Here is a 23,359-nt window from a genome sequence, read left to right on the forward strand (position 1 = left end):
AGATTGAGGTGTGTTTGTGTGTGTGTGTGTGTGTGTGTGTGTGTGTGTGTGTGGAGACGTCGGTCTCATTGTGTTGTTATGTACGGCAATCAGACGCGTGAAAATGGCAAATCTAATTAGGAATTCCGACTGGAGTGGCTGGGAACACTGAGAGCAGTAGACGGTATCGGAGCTGACAGCTGACAGCCTGAACGCCGAGTGTCAGAACAAAACCAGCATTCTGCGCCACAATGGGAATGACAGGAAAAAAGGATGTATCACAAACGAATAATTGCACTCTGCATGGCCTCTTACCATATAGCACAATAGAACTGCCAGCACAGGAAGAAGATGCTATTGTGTGTGTACAAGCACTCTTTATGAGTTTTACCTCTGAGTCGAGGGGACAGACTCGTGTCATCTGCATGGCGATGAGGCTCCTGTTCTCGCATTCAGTCTTCCTCTGCAGGCCCTGTGTGGTCCTCCGCTTCTGCATGCTAGATACTGCACTGCATTCATCTGCTAAATTAATAAATGTAAATTCACACATATAGAGGACTCATTCTGGTCATAGGGTTCATATATAGAGGATTCGCACTAATTTGTATCATAAGGAGGAATTGTGAAGTAGCTGTAGACAGGGACCGTGATGTTTTACCATGAGAGATGTCTGCCACATTGGAGCCTTTGGGTGTTTTTACAATTAAAGGGGTGGTTCATTGCGATTTCACTTTTTTAACGTTAGTGTGTAATGTTGCTGTTTGAGTATAAACAATATCTGCAAAGGTATGAAGCTGACACAATCAAGCCTAGAAAAAAAACACTGAACCATCCCTTTAAATTAATTGTAATAGAAATATACATAGACTACTATTCAAAAGTTTGGAGTCTATGTTTTTTAAATGTTTTGAAAGAAGTTTCTTATGCTCACCAAAGGGTGCATTTATTTGCAGTGAAAACTTTTTGAATTTAAATATATATTAAAATGTATTCCTGTGATGCAAAGCTGAATTTTTTTCAACAATTACTTCAGTATTTAGTGTCACATGATCTCTCAAAAATCATTCTAATATGCAAAATCCGTGCTCAAGAATAATTTCTTATTATTATCAATGCTGCTTAATATTTTTGTGGAAACCAGGGATTTTCAGGGTTCTTGGATGAATAGAAAGTTATTTTGTAACATTAGATGTCTTTACAGTTACCTTTTGTCAATTTAATGCATGCAGGCTGAATAAATATATTAATGTTTAAAAAAAAAAAAACATCTTACTGATCCCAAAATTTGGTAGTATGAAATTTATACAAATAAAAAACTAGCAGTTGGAACTTGTGGGGGGAAAAAAATCGCATAAGGCTTCCTTGTGTCCTAGTAAGCACCTGTAAATAATGCAGTGTTAGAGACAGACGAAAGGAGAGAAGAGAGAATGAAGGGTGTGCAGGTGTGCAGTCAGACACACCAGTCCTGCCACAAGTCGCACACCGATGCTAACTGCTTTTAGCACCTTACACATGCCACCATGTGTGCTGCCTGTTATGAGGTTAAATATTTTACACAGGCACGCTGCATATGTAGCTCTGCAACACCTGTTCTTCAGAGCCAACAGCAGCATCTGCTGCACAGCTCATTAATGACTATACAGATACACACCAAAATGTATTAATCGAAAAGCACACAATGTGTATTTTTCTCCTCTCTCACACCTTTTGCTGTGCGTAAACCTTTATAAATTCCCCTTTGATTAGTGAAGACTGTGTTTTGCAACTAAAATGACATACAGATAAAGTTTGATCTAAGTTTGATCACAGACATCAAGATGGTCATTAAGAGCTCAAGATGAAACTTAATCAAAGAGACTGTTTAAAGAAGGGCGAATAAGAAGAGGCAATGCTATCATCAGTCATGATTCCAGCATTACCTGCTCCAGTTTTTGAGCTTTGAAGATGGCCAATAAAAGCTGCTGTTAGGATGAAGTTAAAGTGATTATCCGGGTTTATATTGGGTTAGTACTGATTGGCTTTAAATTGCTCTGTCTTGAGATTCGCTTTCATCTTACTGCTGGAAATCACTGTTTTCCTGTTGTCTGAGCTCTCTCTCTCTCTCTCTCTCTCTCTCTCTCACTGTGGATGTTTTCCCTTGGGAACATGAGAAGAAACAGCTCAAGGAGTGAATTTCAACTAACTAGCAGTATAGGTAAAGAATTAGACGGTGAATCAGAAAACTATTGTCAAATCACAGCCAATGTTTGTGCATTTCCATACTAAATGCACAGAATACAGACATGTGCACTCACTATGGAAAACAAGATATAGGCAAAACAGAAGGCCTTACCTAATAACTTGAGTTTTTGTCAACCTGTGAAAGATGTGTAATTACACACAGTGTTCTTGAGTATCTTTTCATTCATTTGGAACATAAGCCTCTACTTTATCTTTTTGTCAACACGTCAGCAGCTCAGAAGCTTCAAATCACTATTGCTATTCACTCTAAAATATCTTTTTTAACTTAATTTAAATGTAGACAGTGGTACCACATATTGGAAATGAGATTTCTTCACATGGAATTGTATCAACTTTGTATTAAAGCTAAATTGAGTGTGAAGTGTCAAAGCAGCTCAAAAAAATAAAAAATAAAAACTAGCTAGCAATAGCAATAAGCTAGCATCGCGAGAATCAATAAGCATAGCATCACACAAACAAGCATGCTAAACTTTTTTTGTACTGTATGTAACATGGGGATACCAAAAAGGTCATATCTGCACAGTTACTGACTATTCCCATCAACGTATTTCCACTAAAATCACAGTGTTATGTGAGCTTGAGGTATAGCATTCTCCCACTGCAAATTTTAGTAGTAGTAAACTCTTTCTTCATATTCCTATTAACTTTCAAATGGATGTTGATTGCTTGGATGGTTCTAAGGTGTGCAGTAAATGCACAGCTTTTAAGCAGTTTCAGATCTGTCAACCACATTACAGTTTTATATCAAATTCTTTCAAAGGTCCTTACAACATACAACAGCAAAAGAACTGAAAACCACACAAGTTACTAGTGACCAAGTTATTAGCTCTAAAACAATGTTTTGTTATTAGAAATGGAGGCTTGGTATGAGAAAACCTGAAAAAACTTGAAATAAATCTGAACAATGTCTTAAGGTGTCATAACCGTGGTTTAAGCTAAATAATTTACTCTGTTCCATTGAACTATTGAAAAACAATAGACACCCAAGTGAAGCGAAGTGAACCCTCATTAGTTATTTTTTATATATTAAATCATATATATATTAGTAAACATAACTTCTTAGTAATGAATTCCAGAGGTTTTAAATACCTGCTTTGTCCTGTTGTGGGACACTTACTCAAGATCTCATTTTCCATACACTGCGCTGCACCAAAAGTATAGCAGTGGAAAGGTGAAAGTGGCCGTGTATAGAGTACAAGTGCTCATTGAGAAAAGCAATGTATACAAGTCACAAGCCAGCATTCTCAACCTAAGCACAAGTGCCACTTTTCAGCACTATGGTAACTGCCAAAACTCAAGATAAGTTTTGCCCTTTTTCATCTCGCTTGAAAACACATTAAAAACACTTAATTTCAACATGTATCCTGCCCATCCAGTCTCATGCATAGCATGCTGGGAACTAGAAATCCTCTCACCATCCCAGCATTAACGGATTAAGTAAAGTTCTATTTTACAAATTTAGGTGAATTGCACACAATGAAATTAAGGTGATAAAATGTTTGAGAACTGTGTTCCATTAGCTTATTAAGTATATTCAACAAGCAGCAATTTTTTTTTTTTTTTTTTTTGAGTGTAGAGCATGGACTTTCCATCCACATAGCAAAGGCACACACAAAACCAATCGTTACATTCCTGAACACTCATCGGGAGACTCTGAAGTAAACCTCTGACAACAGCAGATCTTCTGTTTATCAGAATCAAAGTCGACAGAGAAGGAATCCATATGCTTGGATTTTATTTGACATTCACCCACCGAGGCTATGCTCTAATGGTGAGCATGGCAATACTGTTCTCCATCTGGTCAGGTAGTGCCAACGTAGGAGAAATTAGCACGTGGCACACAGCAGGCATACGCCACAGCATAAAGCTACATGAGAGCATTGTGTGCCAGCGGTTCTGATGACAAATACTAGCATGACAATTGTGCAGTTCGCAGGCATGACTTTTTTTGGGGGGAGAAAAATTATTTGGTAACACTTTGCAACAAGGATTTATTTGTTACCATTAGTTAACATGCTGGAAAAAAAATGTTGTAGAAACACAACATTACCATTTTCACAAAGAAATAGCTAGTAAAATTCACAAATAATTACAAAGTAATGGCAAGTAACATATAAGTGAAATTTTGAGGTACAAACACTGAAATAGTATTTTCTTGCAAATGTACTCCTATAATCAGTTTTATTTAGAACTTTGAAAAATGTTTGTGTACAGTGCATGAATTGACAATAAACAATACTTTTATTCATCTTAACATTTACTAATATATTTTTAAATATTGTATTAACATTAACAAAGTTTAATAAAAGTTTATATCATTGTTAGTTCATGTTAGTTAATGCATTAATTCATGTTAACAAATGAGACCTTATTGTAAAGTGTTACCCATGATTTATAAAGCGCCAACAGACCTATTATGAATATCCAAATGTACAGTGGACAATCAGCGATTTGGGAAGTTTGGTAGCATTTTATTTAAATGTGTCCTTCTTAAACATGTATTATAGTAATAAGAGTAAATTATCCATTATAGTAACTAACACTAAAGCAAATCATACACCTAAAGCCACAATAAGTACATGTTGTTTATTGATATTCCTCATCTACTGGTACAACTGAACATGTAATGGCCGTGACCATATGAGGTCATCAGGGGTGAAGACTAGATGTGGCATGCGCGTGCGTGTGTGTGTGTGTGTGTGTGTTTGTGTCTCTAGCTTTTGAGCCTTCACTACAGATCAGCCCCATCTTTCCAGCATTGGAGTGTTTGCGTCCGAGACCACATCATGCCCTGGTCGTGACACCATGTTAATGGGATCCACACAGGTGACAGGTGAAAGCAGCACCGCTGGCAGTTGAAAAATCCCCACACAAACACTCACAGACTTATGACAGCACTGAAGGCAATGGACATCCAAACACACCTCGTCCGTCTGCCTGCTGAAGACTGTCACACACACACACTCACACATGTGGCAGATGAAAACACTGCTGGCATCAAAGCACAAATGCTGCACACATCTCAGTGACATGCGAAGACAGAGATTTTCACAGCTTGGTGGCACATCTGTCAACTTCGAGGTAAATATTCACTTTACTCACACACACACACATACAAACTGCACTCCTTCCTCTTGCTTGTCTTCACTTCTATTTAAAAAAACAAACACATTTTAACAAACAATCCCAAATGAGCAAATCAAAAGCAGTGCAGCCATTACCACAAAAGCTGTTTTCAAAATGGCGTTTTAATTTAGTTAACATTTAAGAGAACAGCACAGATATAATAAAGTCCACCTGGCTTCATTTTACACAAGTACACCAGTCGTCATTCTTTCTCCCATTACAGTCGCTCACGAAGAATCTCTCCCATAGTGTACAGTTACATCAGCAGAGATTACAAAACGATCCCAATGCAAGTTTATTTTCATAACTCTTTAGTTTAAACCAGGATGTGTAAACAATCCGATAACCCATAGCAAAAATGTGCACAGTACATCAAACCAGTATCTCGATGAACAGTGTTTCTGCAAATTAGCCATCAGCACTGCAGTTTAGCATAAAACAGCTCTTGTCCATTCAGCCTCAGCCGTGAACACTCAAACCAGAGCATGTCATATACAAACAGGAACTAGAATCAGTTTTTTATAACATGAACACGACCTTGACTGCAAAGCAGTAACCTTTGGAATATCATAATATTATCATAATACTTGCAAAAATTGGCTTGTATCTATAGGAAGTAATTTACAGCTAATTTATGACTTTGAGAGCATGGCCTGGGGAGTTGCTAGTATTTTTTTGCAATTTAAAAAAAAAAAAAATTATAATAAAATTAAATAATTCCTATTTTAACAAGAAAATGCTCAATTATATAATTCTTCATGTCAAAAAAAAAAAAACCTGTGCTTAATCATCTCATTCTTCTGTCTTGATCTGGAACCCGTGCATGGCAGTCAAGGGCTCTGCTGTATGTGAACACACCAGACAAAGACTTCACAGCAAAATACAAAGGCAAAAACAGGGACTACACACAGTGCGTCTGAACTATAATTAATGCTGGACACTGCAGTGCATTAAAATGGGTTGGTGATGAGTGGAGGCATTCAGACAGAACAGAAACATCCTGTTTTGGACATTCATCCAAGGTTTCATTAACAGGGGTAGAATGTGTTGCTGTTTGGAGGGGTCAGTTCTGGCGGTACGTAGCGAATGTGAAGCCATCAGGTGAGTGAGCGTCTGCGAAACACCTGAGGGCTGGAAAGATTGCGAATTCTCTCCGTGCAAAACACCGCTCTGAACACTCAAGAGTTTGAGCTGAGCCAAAGACGGCACAAATCAGAGAAAACAACAACAACACTTCAACAAACACACACAAACACATATGCTCTCACACAGTGCAAATAGGCTTTTTTGTTCGTTCTCTTGATCTTGCCTTCACTCTCATGACCGTATTTACCCTGCAGTATGTACAGAGAGATGCAGAAGAGAGGATGAGGTAACTGGATGTGGGATATTCAATCTCAAGTGCGTCTTCTTGGGCACTTTTCTTCTTTCTTTTCTTCCTCATTCTCTCTTCACTACAGCCCCTTTCCTCTGTTCCCTTGTTCCCTCATCTCTCTGCCATTCGCTTTCCTACCTTTCCATCTTCTTTATTCCTCCTTCTCTATTTATAGAGGCTCATGGTGGGACTCTGGTACATGCACATATAGGCGTCACAGAGAAGTCTGCGTGCATAGCCCTGGATGTTCTTGGGGTCCAGTGCGTGGAGTTCCTCCGGGGTCATCTTCAGGTAGGCCCCTACTTCAGGGCATGGGGAAACCTGTGGGATGTTAAACCCGTTCTGACCACCTGCCACCAAAAACAGAAAAAAGGAGTTAGAAAAAAAAGTTGACAATTAAAGAATAGTGAGTCTATTTATTATTGTGACTCAAGAAGTGAGAGTTTTATTACATTTATATTAGATTATATAGAAATTATATTAGATAAAAAGTCCTCTGTACCATCACGGTCAGCCATACTATCGAAGAATAGCCAGGCCGAGTCTGCGGATCCGTATTTGACAAAGGCGACATAGTGGCTTGTCTCAATGCAGAGCACAGCAAACAGCTCCATCTGCTGGTGAGGGTAAGATCCCTGTCTCCAAACTGACTCATGTAGCTCTTTAGGGACAGATAACTTAACATACCGATGAGACTTACGTCGTGGGTGCAGATGTACCTAAAGTTGCAGGAAGTGAACACATATACAGAAAAAACATGTACACATAAATTTGCACAATCATGTATATTTAACCACTGAAAGCAACTACTATGGATAAGAGTGTTTCAGCATTATTCATTTGGAAAAGTCTCCATCTAGTGGATATGAAATGTATTGCAGAGAAGATAACAGAATGTTCTTAGAGCTAGAAGAGCATGTTTGTGTCTGTGTCCTACCTGTGTATTGCACTTCTCGCAGTACTGCTTGATCTTTCCTGGCGTGATGTCACAATCTTCATAGCACTCTCTGCATTCGTAAAGAGCTAAGCCACCACAAATTCGACATTCTCTAGGAGCTGACAAAAACATTTATATAATTTTCCTTTAAACACAGAAAAAAATGAAGCACAGCCAGAATGATGCATATTACAATAATATTAGTTCTTTATCTCAAACACAGATACATTACTTTGGTATGTGGAATGTTATTCTAATACCAGCACAAATCAAATCAGTTACTGAATTGACTCACTGTCATCTAATAGATCGGTGATGTCAAGCTCCAGAGAAGGGAAGATCTTATTAAACATCTTAAAGTCCTTCCCAAAGCGAGGCATTTGAATTATAAGGCAAGAAGGGGCCTGGACAGAAACAAACAGACAAGAACATGTCAGTACACTTCATTTGTCCTTGCACCACACTAACCAACATATTTGGATGTGTAAATTCTCCTCTAAATGCATCTTTTAATTCTCTTTTAATTGTGTGTTTTTTCTATGTGCTTATTTGGGAAAAATTCAAATTTTCACTTTAGCAAGGATGCATTAAATTGATCAGAGGTGACAGTAAAGACATTTAAGATATTACAAAAGGTTTCTATTAAAAAAAATTCAGTTCTTTTATACTTCCTATTCAAAGAATCTAAATTACAATTTCACGATATTACTGTTTTTACTTTATTTTAGATTTTTTGTTTAAATGCATCCTTGATGAGCATAAGAGACTTCTTTCAAAAACATTACATCTTACCAACCCCAAATATATACAGCACATATGAAAAAAAAAAAAAAAGATTTAAAATGTTTTTTGTTTTTTTTTTATAGCCAAATAAAAGAATATGTTGTAAAGAACAATAAAACATGGAAGTGAAAGTGGCCTCTCCACTAATTATGTTGTTCACAGAGGAAAGATCCAGAGCATGTCTTGTGTACATACCTCTGCAAATTTGAGATCACTGTTGATGAAGGACCACTCCAGAAGTTGCTGGCTGGTTGGCACCAGCACTTTATCTTTCTTATCCATAAAGATTTGATAGAAGTAACAGTCCTGAACCTTCTGTCCTGCAGACCTGCAAATGATACAATCATGTTTTTACAAAGACAAAAACACCACTCTTTGATAATAGCTTTGTGGAGCTCCCGAGAATGCTGATTCTAGCATGGATTTGAAAAGTGTGAGAGGCGCACCGAAGCTTGAGAAGAGGGTCGACTCTCAGGATGTGATGAAACAGGATATTGAGGAACTCCTCAGGATCTAAACAAAAAGAGAATGCCTTGCTATGTCACTCAACACAGAAGCTTTGATATACTGTAACACATTTAGATAATACTATGGCAATCAATCAAATTAAAATAATTTATTATAATTCATCTCACAATTTTTTTGTAGTTAATATGTAGATCATCCTGAAAGTTTTATTTTTATTTATTTTTATTTTTTTTATATAATGTTGTTGTTTTTTGGTGTTGAACATATCTAAGACATGGCTTTATGGTTGAGATTATATCACCACCTGTTGGTTTCGCATGCTCTTGACAGTGCTTCATAGCATGAGTTTGCATTTTCATGTGGACGGAGATTTTTTTTAAAACGGAAGAAGGAAAAACTCTGTTTATAAAAATACCCGTGTACGTGTGTGGACATGGCCTGAGACTATTCTCACCTTTCTCTTCTGAAGTGAATCCTGACGCTGCCTCCACTTTCTCCAATATCCTCCTAAGTTTCATGATTTTAGTGGCGCACACGTAGCCATGTCTAACAAATTCACACAGATTAATAAAAGATTACAACCAGTTCTGTCACAGAGAATGAGTAAAAGGGAATATTTGGATGAATGCTTAATTGTAGAATGTTTTCATTCTGTGCCACTCACATTCGCAGTGGGTTGACTATTTCTGTGCGCAGTAAGTCTTGTGTCTCTTTGTAATATTCTACATCAGTCTTAGATCTTGGTCTCAGGAGCACCGTATCCAACACAGAACTAAAGGAGAAAAGACTGACACACAGAAAGAGACAGAAGAATATTTACAAATTTAACATTAAGAAATCATCTTTTATGCAAATTTATGCAATGCAGTAGTTTTAAACAAATGTAATGTGTAATGCATAAAGTAATTCCTGCACTTAACTGTGTAAACACGTGTTTGTGTGTGTACATGTTTTTCTATCCCAGTGGGGACTTAAACCTGAATACACACCAACTCACAGGGACTCGTGTCACCGTGGGGACCTAAACTGAGGTCCCCATGGGGAAACAAGCTTATAAATCATACAGAATTAGTTTTTTTGAGAATGTAAAAATGCAGAAAGTTTTCTGTGAGGGGTAGGGTTAGGTGTAGGGTGAGAGAATATACGGTTTGTACAGTATAAATACATAGTTCAGTCATGAAACGCAGGCTGACTGGTTGTTAACGTAACCGATGATATTCAGAGAGTTAAACTACTTGGCACAAGCTGATTGGTTCATGCTGCATATGCAGCCAATGAGCTTACTGCCTTGCATTTATATGGCTGGCTAGCATTCACTAGAGATTCCTGCAGCGCGCTTTCAGAGTTTCTCTGAAACCCTCCACCTTCCCCAGCTCCACCTGATCAAATCACATCATCAGTATGTACTAGTGATCTGAGCCTTAAAAACAAAGTGCATACTTTGCACAAGCAGAATGTGTCTTTCTACGTTCAGGGTCAACAGAGTATATTTTTACAGGCTTGTGCTTTCAATTATGCACTAGACAGAGCAGAACACAGAAAATTAAGAAGAGTGTTAATGTAACTGCAATTTTTGCTCTTAAAAAAAAATTTTTTTTTAAGATAAATCAACATTATGCTGCAAATGCTGTTTATAAAGCTTGTACAGCACTGGACATTAACATCACATATCCCTGAATCTGGTTTACTGTAGGCCTATCATAAGCATAGGAACATGGACTCTGACAATTAAAGTGTGTTTCTTACCTATGGAGTTGCATCGTTCTATGGGGTTGGGTGAATGATGTAAGGATGGAAATCGTGAGTCAGGCCTGCAGCACTTCAGTTTGACAAACAGAGCTTTCTTTGGTGGACACGTAAAATAACGAATCCCTTTAAACGTTCCATCAGTGCAGCCCACACACTCCTCCTCCTAAACACACACAAAAGAAACACATCATTACAGAGTATGATTTTTGAAATGTTTTTGAAAGTCTCTTATGCTCACCGAAGATGCATTTATTTGATCAAAAAATGTAGTAAAAACAGTAATATTGTGAAATATTAAAATTTAAATTTTTTTTTTAATACATTTTAAAATTTAATTTATTCCTGTGATATCAGCCATTACTCCAATCTTCAGTACACATGATCCTTTAGAAATCATTCTAATATGCTGATTTGGTGCTCAAGAAACATTTCTAATTATTATAAAGGCTGAAAACAGTTTTGCTTTGGAAATTGTGAAACATTTTTTTCAGGATTCTTGATTATTTAAAACAGAAATCTATTGTAATAATGTAAAAGTCTATACTGTCGCTTTTGATCCTTGCTGAATAAAAGTATTAATGTCTGAAGAAAAAACCTCACTGACCACAAATGTTTAAATGGTGGTGCATTTATATTAACTTATAGTTACAGTACAGCAAACACACATAAACCTACTGACCAGCTCTAGCCCAGCTAGCGGCTCTTGAAGTCCTGGAGGTAGACCAACCCAGCGGATGACCCCACACAGCGGTGGGTTCTCTTTAACCTCCACCAATGACCCGACCTCTAACCCTGGCTGGCTTTGTGTTGGCGACGGAGGCCTCTGGACAGGAGTGGTAGCAGGTGGCAGGACCTCTTGCTGCTCCCCCATCACTGAGCCAGCGGACAGGGAGAGAGGGCCGTGGCTCATGCTCCCACTGGGGCCAACTTTGTGGCTCAAGCTAAAGGGCAGGGAGTGGAACTTGTTATCATTGGACAGTGAGGAGGGTATGGGCGGAGCTCGAGAAGGGGACGAGCTTGGGTTGAAGTCTGGGGGGGTGTCCGTCAGGGATTTGGCCGGGTCCTCGCCGACTATCAAGAAACAAAGCCAAAGAAATAAGAGGCTGTACCTAGAGGTCATGATAACCAGATGATGCATCAGTGTGGAGGACCAGAAATTGTTTAACCAATATAAACTGATCAGTTGACGTCATCATAAATGGATTCAATGGATTCACAGATAATGTTTCAAAAGAGCATCTTCAACAATCATCTGTCATTAAGGTGATTTACATTAATATACTGCCATTCAAAATTTTGGGGTTCTTTTTTTTTGTAAAGTTTTTGAAAGAAGTCTCTTATGCTCACCAAGGCTGCATTTAGTTCAAAATTTTGGGGTTCTTTTTTTTTGTAAAGTTTTTGAAAGAAGTCTCTTATGCTCACCAAGGCTGCATTTATTTGATCAAAAATAAAGTAAACCTGTAATATTGCCAAATATTATTACATTTTAAAATATCAGTTTCCTATCTGAATACATTTTAAAGTCTTCAGTGTCACATGATCCTTCAGAAATCACTCTATGCTGATGTGGTGCTCAAGTAACACTTCTTAATAGCAATATTGAAAACACCCAAAAAAATCTATTATTTGATTAATAGAAAGTAAAAAAAAAAAGCATTTATTTGAAATATAAATATTATATATTTATATATGTGTGCGTGTGTACTGTCACTTTTGATCAATTTAATGCATCCTTGTTAAAAAGCAAAAAAATAAAAATATTGCTGACCCAAACTTTTGAACGGTAGTGTTTACTAAAAAAGCTTAACCAAAACATGATGTCCTTTCAAAGCTGATTAGTGATTTTCTCCTCACTGAAGCATACACATGAAATGAGAATTTCATGAATCATTGGGCTACAAAAAGTCACCACTGGAAGAATGACAGCCTGGTGAATGAGAATGAAAGCAGCACAGGCCACACAATATGAACCCCTTAACTAATCACAGACCACCCCTGCAACATTCTTCAACAGTGCATGTTAGTAAAGAGTGGCATGAAATATGAAATTATTACACAGATGAAAGCAATGTTATAAGGAATACAGTCTGTGTTCAATGGCAAACACACACACACACATTCAAACACACAATTACACAATGGATGAGTGGAGATATACCAAGTATGCCTGATACCAAAATATAAAAGGCTTTCACAAATCATACATAAAACTGGCCACAAATTCTAAGCATTCTATGTGTGCTTCAATTAACAAATTAATGCAGTTTTCTATAAAAAAAGATCACAAATACAAAATAAATACCAGCAATTACTTTAACTGACTTCAACGTGAGTAAATTAATTACTCATTTACTCATTATTCATAGTCATTAATTACTCATAACTTAATCATTGCCTTATAACTACATTTAGTTGAAAACTGAATGTGCAAACACAAATGACTGTAGTACAGAACATTCAGAATGACACCTGAGATGTTTGATTTCTGATCAATGATGTCATGCTATGAGGTCATGTGCCACTCATGTCATAGTGAACCGGACTCCTAATAAAAGATCTCAGCAGCAAGTTGCCTTTTCAAATCACTGCTGATGCACTGATTAACATGTGATTACGTATTCATGCCAAGACTATTAAAAGTAACTAAAGTTGAGTGTGGGCTAATTTTAGGCAAGATATTAGCAGGAAGGCACCTTGCTGTTAAGATGTTTATTTGTAGAGTTTCCCAGTCTTCCATCTGTATTGATTATTGATTACCTTCATCTATGTACCATGTGCTTTTGGCTTTGGACTGGGCAGGGTGATCAACCGAACTGCCATTTAGCGTATAATAAAACTCAGACTTGCTCCTGCTGCCAGGCTGCAGGCCTAACCCTGAATAAGAGTTACGATAGGAAGACAGTAAACAGTTTGTGTGTGTGTGTGTGTGTGTGTGTGTGTGTGAGAGAGAGAGAGAGAGAGAGAGGGAGAGAGATAGAAAGAGGAAATACATGTGGGATTACATGTTCACCAACTCATTTTGTGTGTATTCTTGCCGAAATAACAAGTCTGGTGAAGATTTCACATGATCCATCAGGACAGAATTAAGGACAAATTTACACATTTAAACAAAACATTAGTTCGTTAACAAAAGCATTACAAAACCACAGATTTTCATTATATTGAGTAAATACAGATTCAATACTTTTAACAAGTGCATATGATATTTATGTTGGGGATCTCTAATAACACTGTAAAGAAGAGTCCAACGGATATATTTTAGTGGAACTGCAGTACAGTTATGTACAGTTTTAAATACAGTGTGTAACTGGACATGCAAGGTCAGTAAGAAATTATGTAAAATATTGCCAAAATGAGATAATCACCGTAAAATGTATAACATCAGCAATATATAAGGGACACAGCAGTGGTGAGTGTCTAGTTTATTTTCCAAGCAGACATGGGAAGTGGCAAAATGCGGGTGGTTTTGCTGGCAGCGTGCAACTGTTGCTCATGCTGCATGCACCCAAAATCCTGCTTAGTAAATCTTTGCTAGTCACTGGGGTTTATGGCTAAATGGTTAAATACTCACAAGATACATCAAATGTCCATCTTGGAGAGTATTCACATAAACACAGTTTGTTATGTCTTAAGTGAACGTAAAGAGTAAAAAAAAACGCATGTGTATCAATAATATATTGTATCTGTATATTAGGACTGAAGTGACATTATCTTAATATACCTGCTGCTGCAGTTTATGCTGTTAGTGTTAATAAAACAACAAAAGAAAAAGAGAAAAATCACTCACTGCTCTTGACTGAATATCTTTTGTCATTGACTGTTTACTTTTTTCAATAATTACTTGAGATCTTTTATTGAAATAGTGAAATTCCATTGGTATCGTAACATTTTTGGTGTTGTAAACTTATTTCCAGCAACTGTATATAGATATTACAGGATTAATACCTTTACTCTTTGGTTTGCTCTGGCTGCCAGGTTTGTCACTGCCGCCCCTGCAGGCAAAGACTTTGGGCAGCCTCTGATCCTGCATGGAGTATTCTGCAAACAATTATATACACACAGGTTTCAATACAACTATTGTTTTACTATTACTATTACTATTACTTGTATTACTTGTTTCGCTTCTGTTTCAGTTCATTTGTCACTTTTATTTAATCTCTTTATTTTTAAAATGGGTATAGGTAAGTTAGTATTTATAAAGTTTTAGCTTTTAGTTTTGGATCTGTTTTTAGTTGTTTTAATACTACAATTGATTGCTTCTGTTGTCCTCATTTGTAAGTCGCTTTGGATAAAAGCGTCTAATAAATTACTAAATAAATAAATAAATAAATAAATAAATACATACGAGCAAAAAGCTTGCCTAAAAAAAAAATCATAATTTACTCATGTTGTGCAAAATCCTTAAGATTCTCTTTCTTACATGGGCCAAAGGAGATTTTCTTTTTTCTTTTCAGCTTAAATATCGATTTCAAGGTCATTGTATTGTATGGATTTGTCCAATAACACTGACAATTTAATAATCAGATTTTTTTGGTGCGAGTTCCAAATAATTTTTATTAATTTTTTTCAAACAACAGGTACTACTTTATAATTATAAAAAAGATTTTAAAAAATGTGGGTAAAACTTCCAACAAATATAACATGACATACATTTTCTGTGATACAACATACTAATACTTTGACATATGATTTTGGTAATATCATAAACAGCATCACACATAAAGCAGCAGGTTACACCCTGATGACCACATATACAGATTCCTTTCATTTCACAGATAAATTAAGGAAGAGCGGTAGCTTTAAGACATTAACCAAGACAAGACGTTTTGCCCCCCACACACACATACACATGCACACAAACAAACAAATCAATAAATAGAGGGAACAAAGAGAGCTCCACACACTCCACTCACAAAAACAGGCCTTTAGACAAAAGAGCTTCTGTTTCCTGCATGTTAACATGACTCACACACACACACACACACACACACACACACACACACACAGTAGAGCTCTTTGCTTTCTGACAACAAATATTTAGCCTACACCCTGACTTGAAGTCTAAAACACACAAAGAAATATGTACAATCTATGATCAGTAACTCAATGGAAAAGCAATTTATTTACAATTTGTTTTAAATAAAACTGTATATATATTTTAAATAAATGCAATTAATGTATTTAATTTTTTTAACTCTAAATTTAAATTCTTTTATATTTTATAAAACCGTTTCCTATGATTTTTATAATCTTTTGTAATAACCAAGTTACTTGTACTTTGAATCGAAGGTGCTAAAGCTCAATCTAGAAACAAACAGTGCAACTAACACCAGGTTTCTAGCAGTAATCACACTCAAAGCCAGAACAAAAATTGAATACCCACGTCTCACAAATACTTATGAAGTGAGAGCCCTTACCTGGCATCACATCACAGATGGGGACGAGACGGGTGTGTTCAAGACTAGCAAAATTACACAGCTGTTTGCCGTCGATGATCCCATCCCAGTCTCCAATGGGATTGTCCTGAGGGCGAGAGGTACAGCACCCTATTACTGCACCTGACCTAGATCATCTCATAAATGCTTGCATCTACAACACTTCAAAATAAACACGTCCCAAACAAAGGTTGGCCTTTCTCTATCTCCTAATGGAAATCTTCATATACGTTCTTGTTCTGACCCAGACAGGACCCATCTCACTAACTGAGAGCTGTAATTCTCTAATGGCTACACTACACAACCTACACTATAATCAGAACGACCGATGTCTCTGAACTCTAAACCCACACCCTTTACATGCCAGATCTCCACTGTTATCTGTTTTAATCTATTTCTAATGTATAGCCTTTCATCAAATCTCCTTAGTGTATATTCAAATACAGTTCTATTAATAATACATGCATTAACTTACTAAACAGACCCAAATATATTTTAAATCTAATCTATACAACCTATTACTCAAAAGACCAAGAGCAAAACATGTACTGTCCTGAAATACAAGTAAAACCTAAACCTATCCAGATCTACACCATTTAGATCTAAGTGATAGCAAGTCCAGCTGAGCTCTGCTGAGAGGGCAGTGAGAGTTTAACAGAAGAGAGAGAAACAAAGGGTGAAAAGAGGAGAACAGTGGAATGGCGTGTGTTGGTTGTGTCTTGTGTGAGCATTTGGCAGCACGCCATTATGGTGGTCACACAGAGCAAACTGAGCTGTCTCTACATCTCTCCTTCAATCCTGCCCTCCACGCTGACGTCTATGTCACTGGAGGTGAACATCTCAACTATTTTGACATATACTACCATTCAAAAGTTTGGGATTTTGACACACACTACTATTCAAAAGTTTGGGATATGAAAGACGTTTTCATGTTTTTAATGTTATAAAGTTATGCTCACAACGTCTGCACAAGTAATATTGTGAAATATTATTACAACTTAAAATAACTGTTTTCTATTATAATATATTCTAAAACGTAATTTATTCCTGTGATGACATATCTGTATTTTAAGCAGTCATTACTCCAGTCTTCAGTGTCACATGATCCTTCAGAAATCATTCTAATATGATGATTTGGTGTTCAAAAAACTTTGAATCTTTAGTAACATTATAAATGTCATTATAAATTTAATATGGCCATGCTACATAGAAGTAATATTTCTATAAATATCTTAATGACCCTAAACATTTGAACAGTAGTGCATTTTCAAGAGATGCACCATATATTGGTACCATCACTTAAAGTTAATCTTTAAAAACACTCATAATTTAATAACACTGTTTAATGTAATCTTTATCAAATCTCAGGAAGAATTTATTTAGACAAAATTATATAGAATTAATGAATTAGCAGCCAAAACATGAAACATGAATACTGTCTCATCGTATCAGCCAGAATTTGTATATCTGTGCATCCCTGACGCTTTCTTAATAAAAACTTTGCTTAAAAAGCACCATCTTAAATATCTGACCTGCCTGAACAAATACATTGCTTAATGAAAACTGTAATATTAAACATCCAGAGCACGCAACTGTGTCACCTATTCACCAACTCAACAGTCTAATCAATTTACCATATCAACACCAACGTAGTATCCAAGACTCTCGTTGCCAGGGAGTAAGTCACAGAAAATAACAGTGCCCCGTTCTGGGCCTTCCCGCGTCTGCACCAACACACGAGAGTTGATCTCCAGTGGCGGTCCTTCGCTTTCCACTTCCGGGTCATTATCCTCTAGCGTCACACGATCTACCTCCAGCTCATCATCTTCCCAGAGCTCAAGTTTATCCAGTGCAACAAAGACACCGCATTCATCTTCACAACGAAACAGCTGCTGACCCTGATAAGAGCCCTCGGTGAAACCTTGACCTCTGCCCTCCTCCTGAAAGACAGAGGAGAAAAGGACATTACATTCACCAACACAGACATCAGAACTCACATAAATAACATCAAGTATGTGCCATAAAAACAAAAGGCATTGTTGATGTGTGATGACAGGTTTGAGACTGGTCTTCACCCACAAAAGCAGCCTACAGGCTTAGGTTATGTTCGTCCAAATCTCCCAGCTAAGCCCCGGAGACAAATGCAGCTTTGTTCTGTAATGATCACACGCTCAAGGACCAGGTGAACCCAAAACCAGACAAACAACGTCAAACAAGACAAACAGTGTAGCTCACCAGCAATTCAACACCAAACCAGATACCACTCAGTGCTCTGTCGGGCAGCAAAGCTCCTTTAAAGCGGACCACGCCTGGAAGGGGCTGGTCGCCGAACCTCAACTGCACTCGAACTTTTGATCCGCAGTTGATGTCGCGGGCCCTGTCCAGACGTGCTCTGTTGCACAGCAGGCTGTAGCGCTCTTCACAGTTGGTGATGGGGAACAGCAGCTCTGCCAGCTTCTCCTCAAGCTCCATAACGTCCCGTTCATCCACGCTAACCACCACATTAGTCTGGTCCAGGATGCGTAGGCTGCGCTTACCCTTGCTGGGCGGGATTGTGCGACCAAGGCTGTTGCGCTCCTGGCAGGCCTGGCCGAGGCTGCCACGAGGGATGCGCAGAGTCTTCTGGCCTGGCTTTTCCACAGTGCACTCCTTTACAACAATGTAGAAGCGCCAGTCGTCCCGGAAGCTGCCTGCTGACTTCTCCTGGCTCCATAGCGCAGAGCTCATGGCTGCATAGCAGGAGAGGGTTGAAGATGACAGGAACACACGTCAAAGATCAGTGGGTCATCAGGGGTCAGTGACACTAGGAAGAGGGGGCTTTCATGACCTTTTCAACGGGATGGATGGACTGAATGGACAAAAAGAGCTGGAAAAAGAGAAATAGAATATTTAAGAAATAGAGAGAGTATAAAGGTTTAAGAACAAAGTTCTAGTTTTTGTTTGTCTAGTGGGGGGGGGGCAATATACCAGTATTAACGAGAACTGTGATAATTAAAAAATGAAATATTGGTATCACGTTAATACTACATATTGTAATTAATCCAGTGCCAGTAGCTAGGGCTGGGAATTGATTCCAAAAAGAATCGATTCCGAGGCTTTGGGAAGCCTGACTATCTGAGTAGTATCTGAGTGCTAAGTAGTGATTGTGTTTTTTAGCAATAGTGTGCACCCTTAATTTACAGAGAAAAGAAGGTCCGGGAAAAATCTGTAGATGGAAAAATCTCCAAACAATTATTTGTGAATTTTTCTTTTTTTTCTACTTGTTACATTGCACTTTTTGTTAGAAAATGTTGACACATGAACACACTAAAGAGCTGCTTTATAGTAGAAACGGATATTGTAATTTTAACTGAAGGCAACAGTGACACTGTTTTTGCATGTTTAATACTGTAAAGCTGCTTGCTTTAAAGCAACCTATTGTATAAAGTGGTTCCAGCAGCATTTTCAAAACTTCTTTTTACCTCTAATTGAAGAACGAAAAAAGTAAATCGGGCCTTTAGACACACCATGTTCTTTTTGTGCGCTTTTGTACAGTTATGGTTACAAACTCTGTCCACTCCATACACTTGTATTTTGAGTGTGATTCATTGGCCAAAAAAACAACAACAAAATAAACCATATTAAAGATGAATTTGACTGAGTCCCGCTTTTCAAAGCCAATAATTAGTTTGGGCCTATTTACACTTGGCCACTTCACGCATTTTTACTGATCAGATAGCTATCCGATCTGTTAAAAGCGTTTACACTTGGCCACATAAATATATATCAAATCCTCAATTTAAATGCTATACTTATTCATGTCACCAAAAGCAACAGTTTCAGAAGGAATTTTTGCCATTTTTGATAAAGAATCACAATTTATATCATTTTTGTTAGATTGTATTTCTGATTTCAAATATGGTATTAAATACCAGGTCGACAAACAGTTACACTGATTTTGTCTTTTTTCCATTCAAGGAGATAAATAGGAGCTATACTTGCATGGCTGGAAATAGCTGTCTGGGGGTGTTACAATTATGGCTGCCGAGTGAACTGACTAGCCTTAAAGGGACTTTGGTACCCTTCGTGTTGCCACCTAAAATTACCAGCTCTGACCAATTGTTCCTGCTCCCCTCCAGGGAACTAGCAGTGACCCACTAGCATTTGCCATATTATTATCATAATTAGCAACTGCAAGGCCATGGCTGGGAACATTGTCCACTACTGCAGATATGCCTAAACGAGGTTAAACTTCAGGCACTTAACATGAGGTTAATGAATATGAGAACAGCTCAATATCAAAATGCTTTCAAAACCAGAATAATATTGTTAAATACTGTGTCACAGTTTTATTTTAGTAATGTTCATATGATTTTAAGTAAATTAAGCAAATAAAAACAGAATATGACTTATGACAACTATTTTCAATATCATTTATGCAAATGAATGTGAACAGTGTAAAATGTAACACACCTAGTCAGAGCCTTTTGAACGTGGTTCTCTTCTTAAGGAACACAAAGTTGTCGTAAACAGCAATGCATGAGTGAAGTGATCTGAATGGAAATTCCATGGCGTCAGACAATCAGACTGCTGCAGGACACTGAGATCTGCCTGCTTCAACCTCTTATACACCACAATACTTTAGCATTAACATTCTACCTAAACCCATCTCGGCTGTTTTTTTTTCTCCGTAAAACTTTTTAGGAAGAATTCAACACAACATATTTTAAATCATATTTTAAATCAGTGTATCTGAACTGGTGGGTCGCAACCCAAAAATAGGGCGCACATCTGTTCTGACAGGGTTTCAGAGAGCAGGGGAAAAATAACACTAAATGCAAATAATAAAATGCTTCTATGCTTGTGCATAGTTAGGATAGTCATACACTGAACAAAATTATAAACACAACACTTTTGTTTTTGCCCCCATTTTTCATGAGCTGAACTCAAAGATCTAAGACTTTTTCTATGTACACAAAAGGCCTATTTCTCTCAAATATTGTTCACATCCTGGAAGCTGAAAACATCCCAGTTCTTGCATGGCCAGCATACTCACCGGACATGTCACCCATTGAGCATGTTTGGGATGCTCTGGATCGGCGTATACGACAACGTGTTCCAGTTCCTGCCAATATCCAGCAACTTCGCACAGCCATTGAAGAGGAGTGGACCAACATTCCACAGGCCACAATCAACAACCTGATCAACTCTATGCGGAAGAGATGTGTTGCACTACGTGAGGCAAATGGTGGTCACACCAGATACTGACTGGATACTGACCGGACCCCCAGTACAGTAAAACTGCACATTTTAGAGTGGCCTCTTATTGCGACCAGCCTAAGGCACACCTGTGCAATAATCATGCTGTCTAATCAGCATCTTGATATGCCACACCTGTGAGGTGGATGGATTATCTCGGCAAAGGAGAAGTGCTCACTAACACAGATTTAGACAGATTTGTGAACAATATTTGAGAGAAATAGGCCTTTTGTGTACATAGAAAAAGTCTTAGATCTTTGAGTTCAGCTCATGAAAAATGGGGGCAAAAACAAAAGTGTTGCGTTTATAATTTTGTTCAGTGTAGAAGCAAGTAATACATAAAGTATATTACCTATTACTAGTAAGGGAGGAGTAATATTCTTATATATATATATATATATATTAGGCTACACACACACACACATACATACTAGAGGTTGACCAATGTATCGGTTTTGCCGATTAATCGGCACCAATAGTTGACTGCCGGAACTATCAGCAAAAATCCATGCCAATAGTTTTTCCCGAGTTGCGTCCGTTGCTGGAGCGGCTGAAGGCAGGGCCGGCCCGTCGCATAGGCAAAATAGGCAAATGCTAGGGGTGCCGTCCATCCATAGGGGTGCCCAAATGTTTTTTTTTTTTTTGTAATATTATTTTAATTAGGGGTGCACTATATATCGAAATATAATCGATATCGCATTATAGCTTAATGCCATAGTCATATCGCGAAGGTTGCGATTTAATATAAAAATACCAATGCGCTGCAGTTTTCAGAGTGAAATGGGTAATGTGTTCGAGTGCAGCCCATGACACGCAGCACTTCACTCTGAAACATGCATTGCAGCGCATTTATTTATTTGCTGGCAAACCACCAAAATAAAAGCTGTAGGATCTCTGTCTTCGAACGGACCCACTTACACTATTGATTCACACATGAAACAATCACATTCCATTGAGACAAACTGAGGAACCCCTATGCAACCAGCTGCGGTCGTAAAACTCATGCAGGGTCAGTGAAGTGTTGAAGCAGTTCCTGTACTATCTAGCGTATCGTCTCAAGAGACTCAAATAAAAAACAGTGCTTAAACCCTAACTCAAACTAGGATACAAAACTATCTTTGTTTTACGGGCTTTCAAGGACCAGATGCGTGATACCCCTGACCATTTAACACGTAAATTGCTAAATCCGATAAACAGAAAGTGACAGATTAAGAGCTCTCTGTCCAGGAGAAGAATGGCAGACTCCCAACTCGTGACATGGGCATGACCTCAGGACACCTCCCCTTTCCCCCCTGCATTCCAAAAAAAAGGGACGCATCCTTTTACTACCTTCCAGAAAAGCATGCGTTTCTCCTGTCACAGACAAAGAAACGTACACGGACAATCATTGAAAATCATTGAAAGTATCGGAGCAATAGATTCAATAATATGTTATATATATATATATATGCTTGATGTGTTCATGTAATCGGTGCAAATTTAATCAGTGTTTACAGTGTTTATTAGGAAATAAGGTTATTAAAATGTGTGTAATATGTGAAGTTTAATCTTGACCGAATAGGCACGACAAATGCAGAATGATGAAATGAAGTAAACTTTATTTGTATGTACAATATTTGCATTTAAGAGACTTTATAGACATATTAACATATTATTATAGGTGTCCTCATAATAAATTGGAGCCTCTTGTTAATGTATGCACGCTCCGCCTTGCAAGAAGCCGATTGGAAGATCGCGTCGTGGGACGGACTTATGCAGCGGATCAAAACCCAATGCAGAACAGATTTGCTGGCTTGCTTCTTCGCCTTTCGCCGTGTTAAGAGCACTCCATCTTGTGCTCACACGCTTACCATCAAAGCGATCGGTCATCTAAAACTCAAACACTTCAGAGAAACACGATCTTCAAAGAACTTAACATCTTGCAAACTCAGACTGTAGCAAAACTGCTGAAGCCTCCGCGTCATCAAGAAGCCAACCAATCTCCGGAGGGCTTCTCCCAAAAGGACGTCATCCAAACGTCACCTCAGC

General features: G+C 37.8%; 1 protein-coding gene across 1 annotated transcript in view; it reads right to left on the bottom strand.

Annotated features, from left to right (window-relative positions):
- Nucleotides 1–5,450: 5,450 nt before the first annotated feature.
- LOC107657079 (ubiquitin carboxyl-terminal hydrolase CYLD-like) overlaps nucleotides 5,451–23,359 on the bottom strand; it is a 23,207-nt gene continuing 5,298 nt past the window's right edge. The window contains exons 2-16 of the mRNA XM_016445088.1: nucleotides 18,329–18,959; nucleotides 17,728–18,033; nucleotides 16,076–16,181; nucleotides 14,604–14,696; nucleotides 13,416–13,532; nucleotides 11,338–11,729; nucleotides 10,656–10,821; nucleotides 9,574–9,700; nucleotides 9,364–9,455; nucleotides 8,888–8,954; nucleotides 8,637–8,769; nucleotides 7,954–8,062; nucleotides 7,659–7,777; nucleotides 7,224–7,440; nucleotides 5,451–7,071 (exon numbers count right to left, since the gene is read on the bottom strand). Of these exons, the coding sequence (XP_016300574.1) occupies nucleotides 6,887–7,071; nucleotides 7,224–7,440; nucleotides 7,659–7,777; nucleotides 7,954–8,062; nucleotides 8,637–8,769; nucleotides 8,888–8,954; nucleotides 9,364–9,455; nucleotides 9,574–9,700; nucleotides 10,656–10,821; nucleotides 11,338–11,729; nucleotides 13,416–13,532; nucleotides 14,604–14,696; nucleotides 16,076–16,181; nucleotides 17,728–18,033; nucleotides 18,329–18,820 (2,721 nt within the window). The 5' untranslated portion in view covers nucleotides 18,821–18,959 and the 3' untranslated portion in view covers nucleotides 5,451–6,886. The remainder of the gene's footprint in view (nucleotides 7,072–7,223; nucleotides 7,441–7,658; nucleotides 7,778–7,953; nucleotides 8,063–8,636; nucleotides 8,770–8,887; nucleotides 8,955–9,363; nucleotides 9,456–9,573; nucleotides 9,701–10,655; nucleotides 10,822–11,337; nucleotides 11,730–13,415; nucleotides 13,533–14,603; nucleotides 14,697–16,075; nucleotides 16,182–17,727; nucleotides 18,034–18,328; nucleotides 18,960–23,359) is intronic.

This window comes from Sinocyclocheilus anshuiensis, unplaced genomic scaffold (assembly GCF_001515605.1).
Source record: "Sinocyclocheilus anshuiensis isolate Anshui unplaced genomic scaffold, SAMN03320099.WGS_v1.1 scaffold944, whole genome shotgun sequence".
In the NCBI taxonomy this organism is placed as follows: domain Eukaryota; kingdom Metazoa; phylum Chordata; class Actinopteri; order Cypriniformes; family Cyprinidae; genus Sinocyclocheilus; species Sinocyclocheilus anshuiensis.